Here is a 20,422-nt window from a genome sequence, read left to right on the forward strand (position 1 = left end):
AGAGCTGATGACCTCTACCTCACCCGTTGCCAGGCTTTTTGGTCTCAAGTGAGGTGTGCTGCAAGTAAGGCACCTTGTAAATTTGAATGTGTCGTACAAAGGCAAGTGTTGGTCGTGTCCCTTTGAACAGAAAATTTTGACACAGGAAAGATAATAAGCCTGTTTTCTCTGGAACTTTCTATGGCAGAACTGCCTGGGGTGGGCATGGAGCCGGGGAGGGTAGTGGACATGGAAGGCAGGGATGGGGAAAACAGGGAGATCAGAGCCACAGCTCATCTCTGCCCCCATACTTCTCATCGCCAGTAATGCTCTCTGACTGGATTTGTAGGGTGCGATCTACGGCATGGCCCAGACGACTGTTGACAGGAACCTGGTCGCAGAATTGTCCTCGGTCTTCTTGGACAGCCTTTTCAGCACTGACACTGTAACTCAGAGCAGCCAGATGAATGGTTCTCCGAAACCCCGCTGAGCCTGGACCCCCCCGTGGCCTCGAGGGGCTCCTGGCCTTCACAGGGTTCTTGGGGTGTGGAACAGGCCACACGCAGTTTGAGCATCTGGTCTTGCTCCGTGGAGCACGACGAGACAGACCACGAGACGGCTTGATCCTCAGGATTCTTGTTCCTCCTCTTGTCATCCTTCCATGTCTTTAATGTGGAGAGCCTGAAGGAGTCTGTTACCTAATTATTTTGCCCTTGTTCTCACATGTTACCCTAGGAATTGTTTTAGCCATGTCCTTCTCTAACTTTCTAGCTTTCAACTTGACTTAATCATTGTGTGGCAGCTCTGACTTGTCCTGAGTCCTTACGGAGGCTGGGGGATGGTTTATGTGGTAAAGAAGGTTTTCTTTGTTCTCTCAGGCAGACTGGTGAGGCAGATCGGAAGATGTTCCCGGGTGGGAGTTAGATACCCTCTAAGCACGAGGCCTTCGCAGCCTCCTGTTTGAGTAGGTGGGTTGTCTCACAGAGTCACTTGTACTGCACCTCAGCTTTTTTCTCCAGGACACGGACAGGCCGCTGTTCCTGTTCGGCGGGATTAGAGTGGCCGAGCGTATCCGCTCGGTCTATCAAGGCAGGCTTCGGAGTGGCCCTCTGCTGTCCCCATTTGATACTTGGCGGCCACCATCTTTGGAAATGTGTGTTTGAAACTGCGCTCCCATGGGTTTGTGGTTGTTCCCCTGGATTAGGAAGAGGATGTGGTTTCCAGAGAGCCCAGGCCTTTCCGGCCCTGGTGCTGCCTGTCTGCATTGGCAGTGGTCAGAGCACACCTGAACCCTCTCCTGGGCTGCTGAGGATTGGAAACCAGAGCCTTTTCTCAAGTTCTGAGTGTCACATTCGAATACACGTCCACAGAGTTGGTGGTTGTCCTCCCGTCCCCCACTGCTGTAAGCCATCACGTATGAGAATGTGTTTGCTTGAAGGAACAGCTCGGAGCACCATGAGTTGCCTTGACTTCCCCTAGGTGGCTGCAAGGAGGGTGTGAGCGAGCCTCCAGGCAAGGAAACGTCCCTCCCCATTCGTGTGTCCCTCCTGCCTCTTTCCGTCTGTTCAGCTCCCAGAGGTACTATATGGCAGTTTAGCCTCAGCTACTGGACTCTTCTCATCCCCGGCTAACTTTGGACTAGGAAGGCATGATGGCAACTGTCAGTTGGGGCCTGGGGCCTGGGATTCCTTCCTAAGACTAGTTGCTCAGGGTGGTGCAGGGACAGGACCAAACCCTGTGCCCACTCCTCACTCTCTTCGCCCCTGCACAGGGCCCCGATCTCGGTGGAGCCAGTGTCTTCCTCCGAAGACGACATATCGTGTGCCTTTTTCCTCAGCAGTGAGCAGTGGGGGCTACTCCTGACCCAGGCCCTAGGGAAAACGGGCCAGTCTTTGGGCTTTTATTTGGGTGGGGGAGGACGTTAGGATAAGTCAGGGGAAAATATCCTCTGTTCCATTCCCCTTCTCAGGGACTCTTGAACCATTCAGCCTCTTCAGCTGCCCTCCTCCGGCCTCCCTCGCTGGGAATGCTGGCCGGGGGGAGCCAGGATGACCAGACGTTCCCCCGGGCTCCGTAGCACGTTTGTCTGAAGTGGCCGTTGGCACTGTACTTCTCCACAATAACTGCGACTAGCTGGCTGTGTCATTGCAGGGCTGGTGTGTGTGTTCCTCCTGGGCGTGGTGGGTTCCAGGAGGGGTGTGTGTGTGTGTGTGTGTGTGTGTGTGTGTGTGTGTGTGTTAGAGGGAGAGGCTAAGGTCCTTTGGACACGGGAGCCGAGTTCCTTTCCGTCGCCGAACTGGGGGGCAGCTCCGAGCGGTGCTGTGGCCGGAGCTCTGAGCCAGTGCTCCTGGGCGCCCGGCGCGCTCATGCTGTTGGAGGAAGACCAGGGACCCAGAACCACCTCGCAGGCACCACTGTGGTTTGTCGGCTGCTGAAACGGAGACGCCTGTGCCCGACAGAGCATGCTGTTGCTTGCAGTGTCTGCCGGCCGTTCCTCTGCTGTGACGGCCCTGCTGTCCCGGGGGCGGTGGTGTTTTTCAAAGGGATAAACTGTAGCCACTTTATATCACAAGCCTTAGTTTCCCTCGACACTTGTGGGCTTTTCATTCTATGCGCGCCTAGGAACATGTAGTCTGGCAGAGGCAGGCAGAAGGTCTTCAGATGTCGTGTTGCTATCAGATGTCACATCGGCCTCTGCAGAAACTGTACTGTCTGGTTTCCATGTGGAGTAAGCAGTCGTGTGACTATACTGCCATGTCACTTTTAATATTACTGGTTTTATACTTGGAAAATGGTACTTGCCTCTTTTAAATCTTTTCTGTATTTAACCTCCTTCTTCCCAGCTCAGTGCTCCCTTCCTAATTGCAGCAATAATATCTTAAAAAGCAATTCAGTAATTAAATGACCGAAATCTTCACCAACGGGGTTGGTTGCATTCATTCGCATATGTAGGGGTCAGTGGGAGATCCCGGGTGGAGCTGCCGGTGGGACATCGCCCACTTGTGGTGAAACGGCTGTGTGTGGCCACGGAGACTCCGGGCACTAGCTGTGGGCCAGAGCATCTCCACGGGTGGCTTCACCAGGACTGTTGGCCATACCTGCTTAAGGAGGTCTGGAATTCAGGTGTTTAGTTCCACAGGGTCCGGGCCCGCCCTGTGTCTTCTGTCCTCTTCACCATTTCCTTCTGCCTCTACCTTAATGATGGACTGAGCCCTCTGGGGTGGGCCCCAGCGGGGCACTGGCTTCAAGCCCTACATTTGGTTAGGGAGCAGATGGAACCCCTCAGAATATCTCTGCACGTGTAACTGCTGTGCATCTTGTTCCATTACAAGTAAGAAGTGAGAAGTCTTCCCAAAGGTCCTGGGGCCTGTCACTCGGGTAACCCAGCTTTTCAACCTGTTTGGACTTTGCCAGAATCACGCCAAGGAATGCCGTCTTTGCTAGTTTTCTGCTAAATGATTTGGTTTCCTGAGCACCTGCTTGCTTTGGGGTTAACCCTAGAGGATGAGGCCAGAATATGCTTGGTTAGGGGGCCTGGCCCCCCATCCAAGAATTGGTGTTTGGGTCCTTACACCTGCCATTTAACTGCTGCGAACCCCTTTGCCTTCTCTGTGGGTTCTTGGTAGCAACGAGCCACCTGTAGCCAGACCCATCAGTGGCAGAAGTAATGACAGGCCTGACCTGACAGCCACCAACTACATTCTGGGTCAGCAAAAGGCAGCTGTTGGCGAGCCTTTTCTCAAGTTGAAGTCTTAAGTGCCATCCTTTTTCTTGGGCTTTCTTTTTCATAATCTCTCCTTAACATCTTCCCCTACAACTTCAGTTATTGGCACGAATTGTAGAATAAACATTTGTTTCTGAAAAAATATCGCTTATGTCTTTGCCCCACATCAAAGCCTTTCATAGAACTGCAGTGTCCTCTAGGTTGGCATCTTTCAACCCCTGATCCAGTGGGTAAGCAGAGGCAGGAAGGTGACATAACACGTGCTCCATACCTCCATGTCTGGTGGCTTCTGACCCCTAATCCTCAGTCCTCAGATGAAAGCACACTTAGGAAAAGGGAAATCAGAGGTGGAGCAGATGGCGGCTACCATTGGAATCTCATCTTTTTNTTTTTTTTTTTTTTTTTTTTTAAGATTTTATTTATTTGACAGAGAGAGACAGCCAGCGAGAGAGGGAACACGAACACAAGCAGGGGGAGTAGGAGAGGAAGAAGCAGGCTCCCAGTGTAGCAGGGAGCCTGATGTGGGGCTCGATCCCAGAACCCTGGGATCAGGCCCTAAGCCGAAGGCAGACACTTAACGACTGAGCCACCCAGGCACCCCTCTCATCGGTTTTGATTAAGTTTTCTGAGAGCCTGCTATTGACATAGGTATTGTTAGCCCTCAGATCCTGCTGGTGCCGCTTACCAACAATATGCTTACTTCTCAGACACCACCTCTGCCTCTTTTCTGGCCCTTGTCATCCAGGGTGACTGGGTCGTGACTTTGCTAAGTGCCTGCTCCAAGGAACCCCAGCATTTGCAAGTCAGGTTGGAATGCAGGCAGCTTCAGGCTAGGGGATCTTGGATGAGAACCCATCCGGAGAAGGACGTCCCACAGTCTTGCATCATGGCATACGCGGACTGCCATCCACGTGGCGTGCACTGGGGAGAGACAAGACTGTGCTCTGTGCTCCCCCCCCGACTTTTCCCAGTCACAGCACATTAGTGGGAACAGTCTATCCTAGAGTTACTAGGTTGGAGGACTGATCTGTAGGACTCTGCTCCTTAACTCCTCAGATGCTAAGCCGCCCATCACCTCCTAAGCTAGGATTTTTGTCCTCTCCCTTACATAGTAAAAGCAGGCAAGCCTTGAGACTCTGGCTATGTCTCTAAGAAACTGTAAGACACTATCAGGATTCGAAATCTCCCCCTGGGATGTTGTAGACCACAGACTGCCTTTCTAGTCGTAGATCCCACCGTGCATAAGTACAGGTGTCCTGCATACCTTTACTTCTAGTCGTGGTTGCCTCTTCGGCCATCCCTGCCTCAGGAATGCCATTCAGGTCTTTGAGGCACAAGTCCGTCACTTCATGTTCCCTTAGCTCATTTCTTGCCCTTGCCTCTAGTGTTGCCTTCATTCGTCCTGCCTAGTGGTAGTTAACTGCTTCCTGCTTAATACCCCTACACGAAGGCAGGGTGGTCTGGTCCCATTTCTGCCCCCACAATGCCTTGAACAGTGCCTGCCACAGAATAAGGGCTTTAAATGCCTGTTGACTCCAATGTGGACTGACTTATGGAAAGGAAGGTTCTAGAGCCTGAGACCAAGTGAAACACTAGTTTTATTTGAGGTAAAAGCACACATGTTTCTGTCACATACAGCGGGGTTGACTTTAGGGTCCTGGTTTCTAAGCTAAGACTTGGTGCATCTCGGACACAGCTTCCTGGGAAATGAATTAGAAAGGGAGCAGGACACAGCCTGGCAAGAAGACCATTACTGCCGTGGGAAGTCTTCCAGCAAGGGAAGACTGTAGTCAGTGTACGTGTAACAGAGCGCCGAGGATGAAGAGCGGGGTGGGGAGGAAAGGGCGGCGACGCTGGCATCTCCTTACATAGCAAGGACTCTCCCCTAGCCGGGGGCAGCAGCACCCACTTGGCCGTTCCGGCTGCAGCCACACCTCAGGGCTCCCCGGTTCCCTCCCTGGATTCCCGATGCAGTCACCCCCTTCCCCTGAAGAACTCACAGAGGAAGGGCGGGGCCTAGGTCATGGACACTGCTACTTGTTCGATGAAGCTGGCCAGGTTTATGTCCCGTTCCGAAAGGCCGGCACACTCGTGCGTGCTCAGCGTGATGTGGACCTGGAACAAAACCAGAGGTTCGGCCCAGAGCAGGAGAGGGTCCCAGCTGTGGGGCTCGGCCACACCACGTGCTCCAGGGAAGCAGCCAGTCACCACGCTCTCGCCTGGGGGCTGCGTTCCCGAGCGTCTCTAGCGACGGTGCCAACCCTCCCGTCGTGGCCCATGACAGGTGTTCAATGCCTGCGCTCTGTCGTCATGCAGTCCGATCTGTTTGCGGGGCATGCGTGTTCTCAGCTCAGGTGACCACTTTTTCATTCCTCCACACCTCCGGGAGGATTTAAGCCATTTATTTAGAGCTATTAGCCATGAATCCGGCCGATCGCCACGGCTTGCCTTCTGTGGTTCGGCCTTCTCGATGCCTGCTTACTGTCTACCCCAACCACAAGTTCTCTCGCGAGTGTTTTCATTGGCACTTCTTTAATTTGTAGTGAGCCTGACTGTTTTGCTTGTTGATCCTGGGAAAGAGCCCAAAGGACCAGGAGGAGCGGAAGGCCGACTACGGGTGGGGAGGCCCCTAGGGAAGGCCAGCGAAGGGCCTTCAGAACTCGGCCGGCCGCAGCAGGCTCGCATCGCTCACCTTGTTGTACACGTTAAACCACTCAGGATGGTGGTCCAGTTTCTCAGCCTGCAGGGCCACCCTCGTCATGAAGCCAAAAGCCTGTGAAGTGAAGTGAGACCCGGGTCAGCGCTCCGAGAGAGGGCTGCTCGAGAGTTCCAGGTAGGGAGAACCCAAGACCCATCTCCCCACTCTCCAGTCCCCAAGGATGACACTCCAGCCCGACTGGGGGGGTGTCTGAGGGGCTCGGGTAGCAGGGCTTTGAGGGAGAGAACAAGTTCTGGGGTGTAACCCCATCCGCCCCAGTCTCGGAAACCCTGTCCCACCCGGCGACATACCCGATTGAAGTCTTTGAAGTGGAACTGCTTGAAGATGGCGTCTCGGCCTTCCAGCTCATTCCACCCCACAGCCCTCAGGTTTGGCAGCAGCTGGTCCCTCTCCTCAGCACTTAGCCTGTGCGCTTTGCCAGCCTGGGAGAGGAAATCAAAAGAGGCCCACGGGCCTTTCTTTCTCCAGGACCCCGGAGAGGGCCCCAGTCATGAGAAGTTAGCCAGCCTCCACGGTCCTCAGGCGGCGTGGTCTAGAGCAATGGGCAGGGAGGTGTTGAGGGTGGCACCCTGCCCTCAGGGTGGGGCCCTGGCTCACGCACCGATAGGTTCTTAGATTTTGACACCTTGCTCAGAGAACAAAATCCTGAGATGTGACGCAAGTCACTGGGGCTGAGCAACACTCCGCACCCCTGCCCCCAAAGCCTGACAGAGCGCCCCCCCACCATACGTCTCTTACGTTAATGAGGGAATAAAAGCAAAATCAAGCCCAGATGCAAATGTGTTGCTATACAACTTTTCAGAAAAAGAGCACCCATGACTGTCCAACCTTCCTTTTTCTGTTATGGGCTGTATCCAGTTCACCCCCATGCCCGCACTATGACTCAAGGAAACTGAGGCCTGGAAAGGGAAAATGACCACGGTTCTCCTCTGCCCCACTTCCCCCTCCATCTGTGAGAGCACAGGCATTGTTCTCAGAGGGGGTGTGAGTCTGCGGCCCGGGCCCTGGCAAAGGAGCCAGCACTTAAAACACCTTCCAGGTGATTCTTCACCACACCACAGTGGACACCCACGGGTACTACCTCCCGGGGGTATGCCCCCCACGCAGCCTCTGAGTACCAGCTGCCAGGCCTGGGGGTTTCGGATTCCCACCTTCTTGTCTACTCCGTCAGCCTGGGGAGCCTGAGCCCCAGGGTTCGGGCCCACAGTGGAAGGAACTTGGCCAAGGGCGACTGGCAAACCTAGTGCCTCAGCCTGTTTACCTATTGTGTAAAGTGTCCTCCAGGCAGCCCAAGCTGGCACACAGTTCAGGTCCCAAATGGAACCCTCAGAAACAGAAGGAAGCAAAGGCCGGTTCCATTCTCTGGGGGGATGGATCCAGGCCCAGGCACTGAAGGGATCCCAGAATTGAGACTTCTGCAACAGAAGCTCTAGAGTGTTGAAGGGAAAATGAGCCAGTAAGGTCTGGGGAGAGAATGTGAGGGAGGCTAATTTAGCTTCATGAGGCAGCCGGCAGCCTGGCAGCCATGGCGGGGTGTCAGCAGGATTGGTTCGAGCCCCAGTTCTGCTACTGTCCAGCAGGGCGGCCCTGTGGCACTCACCTCCCTCGGCTTGAAAGGTAGAAGGGGCCCAGAACTTCCATTTCAGATCAGCAAGAGAAGCCAATGGGACACTTAGTAAAGCCGTCCTTATTAAGGGCTTTCCATCTGCATTTGTAAAAGGAGACTTTCTGGGGCTAGCAGGCAGGTCAGGCCCTGCAGGTGTGGGGTCCAAGGAGAAAAGCATTACAGCCTCCTCAAAGTCAATCTTTCTCTCGCTCCTGAAAACGCTTGTTTTCTCTGGACTGATCTGGCTTGGTCGGGCTCCTTTCCTGGGCTCTGTGAGATCTGCATCCTGCGCCCAACCCCTGCTCCATTCCAGAGCCTGCCCTTTCTCAGTGGCTGATAAGCCTGGTTGTGTATCCAGGCAACAGGATGAATGATGTCAGCCCAGGCATCAGAACCCACTGCTTAGTTCTCTGGCCCAGAAGTAGGTGGGTACTAATGAGCTCCTAGGAGGCACCCCTTGACCTTTAGAGTCCTCCAGGATCCCCTAAGTTTCACAGCCTGGGCCTGAAATGACAAACCCCTCAGAGCTGGGATCAGAGTGGGGGAAGGGGCAGTGTTTGCTTAGTAAATCACTGGCCAGGCCTGGCCAAGCCATCCAGGGGAGTGTGCGCTCAGGTTACTGATTACCCGCCCTGCCCTGCATCTTTGGGGCCTCGGAGGGACACACAGCCGGCCTCACCCCCCCACTCCCCTCCCTCCAAGCCACAGCTTTCCAAGTGCCTTCTCAGCTGTCACCGCAGTCCCAACTGCTCCTCAGGCTTTGGGACCAGAAAGGGGCTGTTCAGTAAAGCTTCCCTGGTCTACACACTCCTCCCCAGTCTACACACTCCTCCCCTGCCAGGGCTCTCCTTCAGTGGGGGTGTTGAAGTAGGGCTGAGCACAGGGCCAGGGCCCGCCTGGGGGAAAACCCAGCCCAGAGGAGGGCTGCCCCTGAGCAATCGGGTCCCCAGGAGCTGGCTCTGCGGCCAGCGGGCGGCGCCGGGTGCACGGAGGCCTTTCCCGGCCCCTGTGCCACAAGTGCAGGTGAGGAGGGAGGAAAACACGCGCAAAGTAGCACACACCCACCCTCTCTCCTACTCACACTCCGACACACATGCCCCCCTCCTCTCAGTGTGGACGAGAACCCGCAACGAGGGGGAGGCGCTGCCTACGGGCTCACCAGCTGCCTCTCCCCCCACCCCACCCCTGCCCTGGGCCCACCGCCCACAGCCCGCCTGCAGCAGCGAGGCGCCCCGGCGACACGGACCTGGGAGCAGGGCCAGGCCTGGGCTGCGCCTCACTGTCACGGGGCCGCGCCACCGCCCGCCCCTCTCTCGGCCTTAGCTCGCCCCGGAGCACCACCGGGGGTTTGGGTGGCAGCGGGGCGGAGACGCCGGCTTTCCAAGCCCGGCGACCGGCCGGCGGGCGAGGGGCTCCCAGGGACGGTCCCCCCCGCGATCGGCCCCTTCCTCTCCTCCGCCCTCCCGCGCGCCCGGGCCCCGCGGGCAGCGGCGCGCGACCCCCTCACCATGGCGGGCGTGGCGCAGGTGCGGACGGGGCGCAGTTGCGGACGCGGTCGAGCAGCAGGTGGCGGCGGCGGGCGGGCGGCGCGGGGCTTTCGGGGCAGCGGGCGGGAGGGGCCAAGAGGACCCGCCCACCGGGAATCGTTAACTCGGCCGCGACCCGCGCACTCGGCCTCTGTTCCCTTCCAGCACTTTCTTCCGGGCTCTGATTACCCGGAGCTCATGGGCTGACGACTCGGGCTCCGGGTGCTGACGTCTGCGTTTGAATCTCGCTCTGCCACTTACCAGCCATGCTACCCTGGACGCGAGATTACCTTTTTCTTTTTTAAAGGCACCTGATTGAGGTACTGACCTACAAGAAACTGCACATAACTAAAGGGTACATTTTGATGCGTTTTGAGATATGTGAGCCCTCGTGCAAGCATCACTACGGTCATGCTCATATACATATCATATTCATGGTCCCTACAAGTTTCCTTGTTTTTCTGACGACAATTCGTCTGCTTCCGGGCCCAATATGTTAGGTTGCATTTCCTAGAATTTTATGTAAATGCGAATCATACAGTGTATACTCTTGTGTCTGGCTTATGACTCAGCGTAGTTTCTTCCTTTCTAAGTAGGCTAAGTAAAATTTATTTTATAGTGTTACATTGTATGGATACACCACAATTTGATCTGTTCGCTTGTTGATGGGCATTTGGGTTATTTGCCGTTTTTCACTATTACAAATAAAGNATTCCTTTGTGGCTCACCCCTGTGGTTGCATGTATCAGTAGTTTCTTCCTTTCTAAGTAGGCTAAGTAAAATTTATTTTATAGTGTTGCATTGTATGGATACACCACAATTTGATCTGTTCGCTTGTTGATGGGCATTTGGGTTATTTGCCGTTTTTCACTATTACAAATAAAGCTGCTATGCGCTTCCCCATCCAAGTCTGTTTAGATATCTGCTTTCATTTTTCTTGGGTAAAGGTCTAGGAGCGGAATGTCTAGGTCATACGGCAGATGTGTGTTTATAACTTGTTAGGAAACTGCCAGACTGCTTCTCAAAGTGGTAGTACTATTTTACACCCCCACCAGCGGTGTATGAGAGTTCCAGTTGGCCTACACCCGCAAGACGCACCAATATTTGTTATGGTCGGTCTTTTTCATTTCAGTCTTTCTAATTGATGTGTAGTGGTATCTCATTGTGGTTTTCCTTTGAGTTTCCTTAATGGCTAATGATATTGAACACTCTTTCAGGTGTTTATTTTCATTGGTAAATCTGATAAATTGCCTTTACATTTCCTGCTCCCCCTCCCCTTTTTGAGTTGTGTTCTTACTGGGTTTTGAGAGTTCTTTATTCCGGATATGAGCAGTTTATCAAAGAGGTGGTTTGCCAGTTTTTTTTTTTTCTTTGTGTTTCACACTGTCAAAGAGCAAATGCCCTTAATTTTGACGAAATCACATTTATCCAATGTCACTTTTATGCATTAGTATTTTGGTGTTGCAACTAAGAAATCTTTGCATACCCCAATGTCTTCTGTTATGTTTCCTTTGTGTGATGTTTTCTCCTGTGTTTTATAGTTTTTGGTTTTGCATTTAGGTCTATGATCCGTTTTGTTAATTTTTCCTATGCTTTGCGTTATGGATCCAAATTTACTTTTTTCATATGGATAATCAGTTCTTCCTTTCTCCACTGGATTGCTTTTATACCTTTGTAAAAACTCAGTTGACGGTATATGTGTGGTTTGCTTATAATTAACCTATATGGGTGAACTCTATCCTGTTCATTGATCTGTTTGTCCATCTTTTTATTTTTAAAGATTTTGTTTATTTATTTGATAGAGACAGCAAGAGAGGGAATACAGCAAGGGGAGTGTGAGAGGGAGAAGCGGGCTTCCCGCCGAGCAGGGAGCCTGATGTGGGATTGATCCCAGGACCCTGAGATCATGCCCTGACCCGAAGGCAGACGCCTAACAGCTGAGCCACCCAGGCGCCCCCTGTTTGTCCATCTTGATGCTAATGTCATACATCTTGATTTCTATAGCTGTTTAAGTCTTGGAGTCAGGAAATACAAGTTCTCTAATGTTCAAAAACAATTATTCTTTCCCATTAACCTTCATCCCTATGCTACACTTTTATTCCTCTCCTCCCAGTGTGTTACTCTGTGGACTCTAATGTGTTAATAGCTATTTTTGTTTGTATATGTTTTGCGACAGGTGCTGTTGTTTCATCGAATGTCTTTCTATTTTTTGTAAATGGATCTGTGTGCCATGTCTCATTCTGTTTCTTTCCCCTATTTTTGCTGTATATATACTTAATCTGTAGCTTCCAACCGCTGTGCAGTATTCCGTGGTGGGCACCCAGCATAGGTGATCAGTCTTCCAGGGGCAGCACTCGGGTAGCTTCCAGCAACCTGCCACGGCCACCACCAGCCGCCCAGCATGTGCGTGTGCACCACACACGGAACCGAACAACAAAGGTGATACCGCAGTGCACATCTCTTCCAACTCAGTAGCTCTCCGGCCTGTGGCCAGTTTTTTAGGCAACTTAATATAAGTATATAAATATATAAATCTCCTATAAATCCAGCAATTTCCTCATAAATACATACCCCAAAATAGTTTCAGATGCTGTGGGCAGCGGCTGTGCTGGTCCTCATGTCACGTATATTCGTGTGAAGGAGGGTTTCTATTCCCCAACATTGCTCGCACGTAATACTCACACTTGGCATTATCTAGCTTTTCAATTTTTGCTAAGTTAATAGGTAAAAGATGAGAGCTCGCTGTTTTACTTTGTTTTTTCTGATTACTAATGATTCTGAACACCTCTTCATCTGCTTGTGGGCACTTGGGGCTTATTGCTCGTAAATTGACTTTTAATAGTCTTTCCATTTTTTTTAAGAGTTTACAGTGTTCTGTTTTTGTTTTGTTTTGTTTTTATTTATTTGACGCAGAGAGAGACAGCCAGCGAGAGAGGGAACACAGGCAGCGGGAGTGGGAGAGGGAGAAGCAGGCTCCCAGCAGAGGAGCCCGATGCGGGGCTCGATCCCAGAACACCAGGATCCCGCCCTGAGCTGAAGGCAGGCGCTTAACGACTGAGCCACCCAGGCGCCCCTACAGTGCTCTCTTTTTTAAGCTGATTTGCAGGAGTTTATATCTAGACCTAAATGCTTGTCCATTTTCAATATTGCAAATATCTCCTCCCATTGGCCATCGGTATACTAACTTCCTCCCTAGTGTCCTTTGTTGGTAGAAATTTTGTATGTTGGTGTACTGGGCTTCTTTTTCTTTTCTTCTTTTCTTTTCTTTTCTTTTCTTTTCTTTTCTTTTCTTTTCTTTTCTTTTCTTTTCTTTCTTTTTTCCATGCTTTATAATTGTGTGCTTTTGAGGATTTATCTGATAATTTTCCTGCCATGATAATATTCTTCCTTTTCTTCTGTGAATTTTATGGTTAGATACACGTTAAGACCTGAATGTGAAAGGTCCGCTTTTATATGTGGTGGTCTGCAGGATGTTAGCTAGGCTTCGAACACGGCCCTCCAGCAGACCTTCACTGTCTGTGCTCATGCCTGTGGCTTCTCCTAATCATTGCCGGCATGGGATGGGGGCTCCTTGGCTGTCCAGACCTTCAGATGACTTCGGCCCCAGCAGTCCCATGTGAGACCCAAGTGAGAACATCGCCCAGCAGAGACCAGCCAATCCATGGGACCATGAGAACTAGTAGTACATTTTCCTTGTAAGCCACCAGACTTTGAGGTGGCTTGTCATACAGCAATAGAGAATGGGACGCATAGATTCCTGAACAAAGCTTGGTACCTGCAAGCAGAGTGCTAAAAACAAGCTGACAGAAATGGCGGTGGGAAGAAGGTGGAAGGAAAGGCTGCAAAGACAGGAAGGAAGGTTTGCTTCCACCCAGGGCATAGAAGCTGCAGAGTGCTGCTCCCGCACTAACAGGGGGAAGCCTGGATATACTGCAAAATCAGCGCTTTTTTCCTGTTCGCCAGGACGCTGAGCTCACGGGGCGACCAAGGAGCCTGAGTTCCAAGGGAGGAACACAGCGGGCTCATCTGCGCCAGCTCTTGCTGAGGGAGGGGGACACAAAGCCACCATATACGTGGGGAAGAAGTCAGTGGAAATCTTTTTTTTTTTTTTAAGATTTTATTTGCTTATTTGCAAGAGATGAAAGAGAGAGAGCACATAAGTGGGGGTGGGGCAGGGGCCGAGGGAGAGGGCGAAGCAGACTCCCTACTAAGCAGAGAGCCCGACCGTGGCTCTATTCCAGGACCCTGGGATCATGACCTGAGCTGAAGGCAGATGCTTAACAGACTGAGCCACCCAGGTATCCCAGAAATCAGCTAAGATCTTAACAAATACCTGGGAGCCAGGTGTGTGCTGGCATGTCAGCCTGAATAGCTGGGGGCCCCAGACACAGGGACAGTTTGCATACAGGGACTCCAGCAGGTGCTGGGGTGGAAGATGGGAGGAAGACCTCGCAGCTGAGCGAGGGCCAGAGGGGACTGGCAGCTGCTATGGGGAAAGTGCCAAACCCCGCCCTCCTCTTACAGACCCTTGTTGCAAAGGACCAAAAGCCTAAGTCACTAGGAGAGGGCCACATACCAAACATTCCCAGGGCCCACAGAAAGATCCACTGTAGCTTCTTTTCCAGCAGGAGAAACAATCCCTCTGCCCCTCCGGCCTGGTGCTGGAAACGATTCTGGGCCTGGGATCCTGTACCAATACCATTAGAGGTCAGCCGCCTGCTGGTGAGGGGCCGCTGCCACGCTCACACATGGCTGCTGGAAATAGAAAACAATTCAGCCACTTTGGAAAACAGTTGGGCAGTTTTTTATGAAGTTAAACATCTACTTACCTTATAAATCAGCAATCCTATTCCAAAAGAAATGAAAACATGTCCTTGCAAAAACCTACATGCAAATGTGTATAGCAGCTGTATTTGGAAATAATCCAAATGTCCATCAACAGATGAACGAATAAACAAATGTTGTCCATTCAGACATGAGGATACTACTCAGCAATGGAAAGGAGTAAACCCATTCAGTGTAGTGGATGGATCCCAAACACATTATGCTCAGTAACAGCATTTCTGATGTCTACGTACTATGTTATTCCATTTATATAGCATTCTGAAAAGCGCACTACTATAGGCAAAGATTCCTGATTGACTGCAAGGGACTGGAGGGGAGGGACCTGACTACCAAGGGGTGCAAGGGAATTTTTTTAGGGGTAATTAAAATATTTTATATTTTGATTGCAGTATGGTCCAATGACTGGATATCTTTGCCAAAAAGTGTAAATATGTAAATTACATCTCAATAAACTTGAATTAAAAAAAATGAATCTAAAGTGTGAAATCTCAGGACAATCACTTCCCAATGACAATTAGCGTTAGAAAGATTGTGAGTGGGCTTCTGGTAATGTTTTGTCCCTGAATCCGTGTGGTGGGTGTATGGGCATGTCAGTTAGTGAAAATTCTTCAAGCTATGCCTCTATGAGTTATGAACTATTTTACATGTATGTTATATTTCAATAAAATTTTAAAAAGACAGTGACGAAATTATTGGAAAAAAGAGGATTCAAGAACAATTAGGAAGATTGTCTCTTCAAGTCACCTGGAAGAGAAAGGGGGTAGCTAACGAACTTGTACTGAGCTTTCTAGCTGCCTCTGATAACGCTGAGAAGAGAGGGAATGGTGAGCTGACTGGTGTTTTTGTTCTTTTTTAAAAAGTAATCCCTATGTCCACTGTGGGGCTTGAACTCACAACCCCAAGATCAAGAGTTGCATGCTCTATAGACTTAGCCAGCCAGGCACCCTGACCTGTTGGGTTTTTGAGTAGAATTTAGAGGAAACAGACAGGGCCCAGGACAGTCTTTCCAGCTTGCAAAAGATTCTCAGAGTCAGAAATGGCTTCACAGTAAAGATCAAGTCAGGGGTGCAGTTGTTAAGACCTTAGAGAGATTTAAGGCTGTGTATCATACTTTCAGGTAGATAACAGGTCTTCTAGAAGAATCTTTAGGATGTGACTCTTAGACCAACTTTGCCAGACAGGAGGGCTGTTAAAAAGCCTAAGGACATGGTTCTGCAGTGCCGTGGCTCACAGGCCAAGGTAGAGAGGGGCCTCTCTTGAGATTTGTGGCTGCAATTTTTGTCTAACAGATAAACCTCTATAAGATTCATAGGAACTTCACCAAATTTTGAATTGTATTGGTAATAGCACTACCAACTTGGACTGAAAAAGACAGAGACGATTGAAAAGGCAAAGAGTCCACTGCATTTCCTACCTTTTAGGAGTAGGATTCAGACCGAAAAAGTACTACACTTCAAACAGGAGCATTTCTTATCAAGAAGAAAAAGTAAGCCACATTTCAGAGACAAGAACTCAGTGTTCTAAGCCAAGAGCTATGAAGACTCACTCCCAGGGGCAGGACTGGGCTACGATCCAGGATCTTATGATGATCGTGCCCTGCTGGATTTCAGAATTGCTAAGGCCCAGTAGCTGTCGCGTGCCTCCTTCTCCTTCCCCTTTTTGTGCAGGAATGTTTATCCAGCCATCCTATCCCTGTTATTGCATGTTGGGTGTGGGAAGGTTAAGAGGGAAAGTTTGCAGTAGGGCAATGTTCTGGTGAAAGTGAAAAGACCTTGTCATCTTCCTATAGGAAGGGTCACGTCTCCTGTAGCCCCTTCCGCCCCAGTGGGGTGTGCCTTGACTCATGAGCCATGTTCTCTGGGGATGGAATAGGAACAGAAGAACTGACAAGTAGTCTGGGGGCCTCACGTCGGGCTAAGCAGCCTCAACTCCTCCGTTTCAGGCCTCTGTCAGGATGGGGTGCGTTATGCTGCAGTGACAAATAACCCCCCACATCTCTGGGGCTTAACAGAACAGAAGTTCCTTTCTCTCACCACATGCCCAATGCAGGTTGACAGGTGGATTCTATCCACTGTAGTCACACGGGGACCAAGGCCGAGGGAGGTCTCTTGTCTTCTGTACTTCCACAATCACTAATCACTGCGAGGGTGGGATGGGGATGTGGTGGGTTAGCACTGGGTCTTCGGTTTCAGCTCACATGGCGGGACCTAGCTTCAGAGGGAGTGAGGAAGTGCAGTTCTACCATATGCCTGGGAAGTGATGCTGGAAATATCTGATGAATCACATGAAGGACCGGAATCCACTACTCCCATGATGGAGCACCTACAGAAGTCGGATGCCAGCCTCAGTGGAAAGGGAGGCTGTCCTTTAGGCCACATAGTGTGGGACAGTGTGTCAGGCATGTGTGAAGCTCCAGGGGCATGGTCTGGCCCAGGGAAACTTCTGAGGCTCCCTCATTGAGTCCAGAGGTTCATAATATCTGGGTTACTTTGGGCTGTCTTCTGATCCTCCAGAATTTCACGCCTCCATTAAAACAGCTTAATCATGGCCTCTTCCAAGAAGTAGGGGCAGATCCAGAATTTTTGTATAACTCCAAAGTGTATGCAATTGTGGAGGTCCTCTTTAAAAAAAATAACACAACTTATAGAAAAAAAATCTGCCCCCCCCAATTTAAGCTCAAATATGAATATTTATTTAGAAGGAGAAAGGGAGTCACAACAAATTGCAAATTTGAAAGAACTACCATAAACATCACAGAGTTCATAGAGATAATATAATATTTTAATTAGGTGCCTGACATGCACCTGTGATTGTTTTTATTTCCTCCAATTTCTTCTACATTTTGATTGCTTCATACGATGATAGTTTCATTAGCATTTTTAAAGAGAGAATAGGAAGATAAATTTTGATAATTATGCTAGAAGAAAGACTAATTATTTTGCTGATAATTTAGATACAAAAACTGACCTCGTGCATATACAGACTTGCTAGTTGGATCTGACCAACAATGAAATTCTGATACATTCTATCTGTGCAATACAAAAAGAAAAAATAACCACGTATTTACGATGGAATATGTTACATTATTGAGAATTTTGCTAACAAAGGAGCAGATGTCTTTTTAATTTTTTAATTTTTTTAAAGATTTTATTTATTTTTTGACAGAGAGAGAGACAGCCAGCGAGAGAGGGAACACAGGCAGGGGGAGTGGGAGAGGAAGAAGCAGGCTCCCAGCGGAGGAGCCTGATGTGGGGCTTGATCCCAGGACCCTGGGATCATGCCATGAGCCGAAGGCAGACACTTAGCAACTGAGCTACCCAGGCGCCCCAAGTTGTCTTTTTAAAAAAGATTTATTTATTAGAGAGAGAGGAGGGGCAGAGGGAGAGAGAATCTCAAGCAGACTCCATGCCCAGTGTGGAGCCCGATGTGGGGTTCGATCTCAGGACCCGGAGATCATGACCTGAGCCCAAACCAAGAGTCAGACACTTAACAGACTGAGCCACCCAGGTGCCCCCAGAAGATGTCTTTTTTACCAGGTATTAATGAAAATGAAAATGCCTGCTTACAAATATTACAGAACTGACAACTGGAAGAACATTCTAGAAGTTAGATGCTGGCTCTGTACATAAGGAGCCTTTTTTCTCCTGCATTATCCACATGCCCTTTGCCAGGATCCAAGGGACACATTCATGTCACTTACAGTGTCTGGCGCTGCACCTTTTTGTCCTCACCTGTTGAGTTAGCACAGCAGGAGGGGGGGATATTTCTGGAAGGTGTTCCTACAGCCAGTATAACGGCCAGCAACAGCTCATCTAGACATGGAAATGACTGAGAATCACATACATGTATCTGTCCCTCTGAACCCAAATTAAGTGTATCCCCAACTCAGCTTGCCCTTAGCTAGATCCCCAAAGCCACCCAGCATCTAGTCTAATACAACCCAACCTGAGGTGAGCACCACCAGGAAAGTGTCGGAGAGACAGAAGACAATGGGCTTAGCCCACTGTGTTTAAAATATCAAAATATCTTTCTTTTGCAAATTTTGCAAAAACATATGACCAGGTTGCTTCCTGGATGGGTCCCATTCAGGTGAAGGGCCCTGAGGCTCAGAATCTGTTTCCTCCAGTAAATCCACCCTGGCCAGGGGCCTTTCCCATGGGCTCCACCCACTTCCTGACCAAGCTTTGTTGGGTCTGTTTCCTCAGTACATTTCCTTTCCTTCCCATGCTCTAACATGCCATCTCTAAATTCCCCATGGTGTCTGGCACTCTGCCCTGTACTTAAAATGCTCTCAACAAATGCTTCCCAAATCTGTGTTCACGCACTGTTTATTTGCTGGTTGGGATGGCTACGGAGCAACATACAAACCGTATTTGAGAAGTACTGTCTACAAGGGACACCACTCAGGTTCACGTTTCCATACTGCTAATTTTTTGCCAGATCCTAGGCTAAGGGTCTAAAAAGTTAAAGCAAAAACACAAAGCAGAAAACACATAATCTTGGGGGCGCCTGGGTGGCATAGCGGTTAGGCGTCTGCCTTCGGCTCAGGGCGTGATCCTGGCGTTATGGGATCGAGCCCCACATCAGGCTCCTCTATTATGAGCCTGCTTCTTCCTCTCCCACTCCCCCTGCTTGTGTTCCCTCTCTCACTGGCTGTCTCTATCTCTGTCGAATAAATAAATAAAATCTTTAAAAAAAAAAAGAAAAGAAAAGAAAACACATAATCTTGGAAAAAATATTTTAAAATTTTATTGCAGTATAACTGACATACAATGATACGTTAATTTCAGGTTTACACATTGTGATTGGACAAGTCACACAACCTTTTTTTTTTTTTGAATTGTAGAAGGAACACATGCTTATAGTAAAAAAACAACACAACAAAAAATAACAAAAAGACCGTTGATAATATGACTGGGTGTAACGAGAAAGGTAGAAACCACCTTTCCACATGGCTTGGTGCCCACTGAGGGTCACCACGGAGGCCACGCAGTAACTGGAACAGCATCTGCTCTGAGGTCCTGCTCCTGCACTGGCTGAATGCTGGGATCTTGGGCAAGCTACTGAACCTTTTAGAGCCTCAGTCTACTCAACTGTACAATGGGAGTAATACTAATACTACTACTAATAATGATAATAGTTGCCTTGTAGGGTTTTGCAACGACTGAATGAGATAGTCTGTGGCAAGTGCCTGGCACCGTGCCTGTGCCCTCTCAACCCCAGGTGAAGGTCCCGTGCACAGTCTGTCCACGGCTGCTCTCTGCCTCCCTCCACCTAAGGACGTTCTCCGTCCCTAGAACGAGCTCTGTCGAGACGTTTAGAGTGGGAGGGTAATACCCCACTCTCCCCCAATGGGGACCAGGGCTTAGTGGGTAAGATCCGCTTCCTTGCTTCTTGGGGGTCAATCCTGATGTGTTCTGCACAGTCTCACGGGGGTCCCTAGCAGGTTCAGCCCCTTGCCCTCAGGGACCTCCTGCTCTTCCGAGCACATGCTCAGGACTTTCGTCCCCCCACCACCAACCCGCCGGCAGTTGTGTGCTTTTTTGTTTTCCTTAATTCAAGATGGTCCTTTTCTAGTTGATTTGTAGGATAATAGCGCCTCATTTATTAGATGTTGTAAATATTTCTATGAATCTCGTTTGCTTTTTAGCTTAGTAACCCAGCAAAATGTTAACTTTTTTTTTTTAGGGAGGGGGGTGGGGGAGAGGCAGAGGGAGACAGAGAGAACCTTCAGCAGGCTCCATGCCCAGCGCAGACCCTGACGTGGGGCTTGATCTCATGACCCCGAGATCATGACCTGAGCTGAAATCAAGAGTCAGACACTCAACCGACTGAGTCACCCAGGCGCCCTGAAATGTTAAATTTTTAGACCGGCAGATCTGTCTGACTTTTCCTTTGTGGTTTCTGGATTTCACGTCTAGCTCAGAAAGGACTTCCTCGCATTGAGATGAACAAATATTGGACAGCTGGTAAAAAGTGCTCAGATTGTTAATCTCGCTGAAATTTACTTTTGGGCATCATGT

General features: G+C 50.0%; 2 protein-coding genes across 3 annotated transcripts in view; one reads left to right on the plus strand and one right to left on the minus strand.

Annotated features, from left to right (window-relative positions):
- The window catches only part of SGPL1 (sphingosine-1-phosphate lyase 1), a 59,420-nt gene extending 56,524 nt beyond the window's left edge, over positions 1 to 2,896 (plus strand). Inside the window, exon 15 of the mRNA XM_011234153.3 lies at positions 329 to 2,896. Coding sequence (XP_011232455.2) covers positions 329 to 469 — 141 coding nt within the window. The 3' untranslated portion in view covers positions 470 to 2,896. The remainder of the gene's footprint in view (positions 1 to 328) is intronic.
- A 1,298-nt stretch (positions 2,897 to 4,194) lies between these two features.
- Positions 4,195 to 9,904, minus strand: PCBD1 (pterin-4 alpha-carbinolamine dehydratase 1). Of its 2 annotated transcripts, XM_034662646.1 has the most exons (5): positions 9,536 to 9,904; positions 6,713 to 6,844; positions 6,396 to 6,476; positions 5,704 to 5,818; positions 4,195 to 4,624 (listed from the first exon to the last, which is right to left on the minus strand). In XM_034662646.1, exons 1-4 carry the CDS (start codon positions 9,536 to 9,538, stop codon positions 5,720 to 5,722), a joined length of 315 nt encoding a protein of 104 aa, XP_034518537.1. In that variant the 5' UTR covers positions 9,539 to 9,904; the 3' UTR covers positions 4,195 to 4,624; positions 5,704 to 5,719. The 2 variants fall into 2 exon arrangements, with proteins under 2 accessions (XP_034518537.1, XP_034518536.1); XM_034662645.1 differs by lacking the exon at positions 4,195 to 4,624 and having other exon boundaries at positions 5,284 to 5,818; positions 9,536 to 9,894.
- Positions 9,905 to 20,422: the final 10,518 nt, after the last annotated feature.

Source organism: Ailuropoda melanoleuca, chromosome 6 (genome assembly GCF_002007445.2).
Source record: "Ailuropoda melanoleuca isolate Jingjing chromosome 6, ASM200744v2, whole genome shotgun sequence".
NCBI classification, from domain to species: Eukaryota; Metazoa; Chordata; class Mammalia; order Carnivora; family Ursidae; genus Ailuropoda; species Ailuropoda melanoleuca.